Consider the following 1316-nt stretch of genomic DNA (forward strand, 5'->3'; position numbering starts at 1 on the left):
AGAGAGAGAGAGAGAGAGAGAGAGAGAGAGATTCAGAGAGGGAGAGTTGTTGTTGTTGTTGTTGTTGTTGCTGCTGTTGTTGTTGTTGTTGTTGCTTTTGCCGTTGTCACCGTTAATCTCAAGGCTGATTGTCTCAAATCTACGTATAGTATATGACTAATAACCTATAGGCCCTTAAAAACAACAACAACAGGTCCCTATTTCTCCTTCTTTCAACAAAGGTAGAATAACATTCATGCATGAACATAATTTGAAAGAGAAATTAAAGTGAAATACCGGGTACTGATGGTACTTTTTTTCTTTTATGACTTTGTCAATATAGAGTGCTCTTGCTTAATGAGAACTGAGTCATTACCATTGCCCCTGTAGGTTCCAGAAGTTCCAAGAGAAATACGGAAACATGGACGCCGAGAAGGAAAATCTTCAAGGTCAGAGGATGTTTTTTTTTTCTTCTAATTTTTAAATTTCATTCTTCCTTTCTTTCTTTTTTTCTTTCTTTCTTCTTTCTTTTTTTCTTTCTTTCTTTCTTTCTTTCTTTCTTTCTTTCTTTCTTTCTTTCTTTCTTTTCTTTCTTTCTTTTCTTTCTTTTCTTTCTTTCTTTCTTTCTTTTTCTTGAGGAAAGATGATTAATTTCTTTTTTTCTTTCTTTCTTCCTTTCCTTTCTTTCTTTCCTTTCTTTCTTTCCTTTCTTTCTTTCCTTTCTTTCTTTCTGTTTATCTATTTTTTTCTTGAGGAAAGATGATTAATGTATAACATAATAATACAGTCAAACCTGTTCAAGATAATCACTAATTGTCGAGGTAAAAAAAAATGGTCATCCCAGACACCTGGTCCTCTTGGCCAGTGTCATTTTATTATCGTATATGTAAATAGAAAAAGTGCATGGAGAGTAGGAAGTGGTCGTTTGTACAGATGACTGTCTTGGACAGGTGGTCGTTAGAGCAGGTTCGACTGTATCATCATATCGCAATCACTGTCATGTCCCTTTTCCCTGGCAGGTACGGGCTGGTTCACGGAAGATCCTTACGAGATCACGAGCAAGTTCGGTGGTCAGTGGAAGACGGTGGACTTCTCCGCTGGTGATGTGCTCATCTTTGGCATGAGGTATGTATCAATCATAGTCACATGATCAATTTAACGTACATGTATGATGTGCTCATCTTTGGCATGAGGTATGTGTCAATCATAGTCACATGATCAATTTAACGTACATGTATGATGTGCTCATCTTTGGCATGAGGTATGTGTCAATCAAAGTCGCATGATCAGTTTAACGTACATGTATGATGTGCTCATCTTTGGCATGAGGTATGTGT

At 36.7% G+C, this 1316-nt stretch overlaps 1 protein-coding gene across 1 annotated transcript in view; it reads left to right on the plus strand.

Moving 5' to 3' along the window:
- LOC101847922 (1-deoxypentalenic acid 11-beta-hydroxylase) overlaps positions 1-1104 on the plus strand; it is a gene marked incomplete at its 3' end in the record, with an annotated part of 9591 nt that extends 8487 nt beyond the window's left edge. Inside the window, 2 exon segments of the mRNA XM_005111982.3 lie at positions 370-428; positions 999-1104. Of these exon segments, the coding sequence (XP_005112039.2) occupies positions 370-428; positions 999-1104 (165 nt within the window).
- Between the last annotated feature and the right edge of the window lie 212 nt (positions 1105-1316).

This window comes from Aplysia californica, unplaced genomic scaffold, assembly GCF_000002075.1.
Source record: "Aplysia californica isolate F4 #8 unplaced genomic scaffold, AplCal3.0 scaffold01159, whole genome shotgun sequence".
NCBI classification, from domain to species: domain Eukaryota; kingdom Metazoa; phylum Mollusca; class Gastropoda; order Aplysiida; family Aplysiidae; genus Aplysia; species Aplysia californica.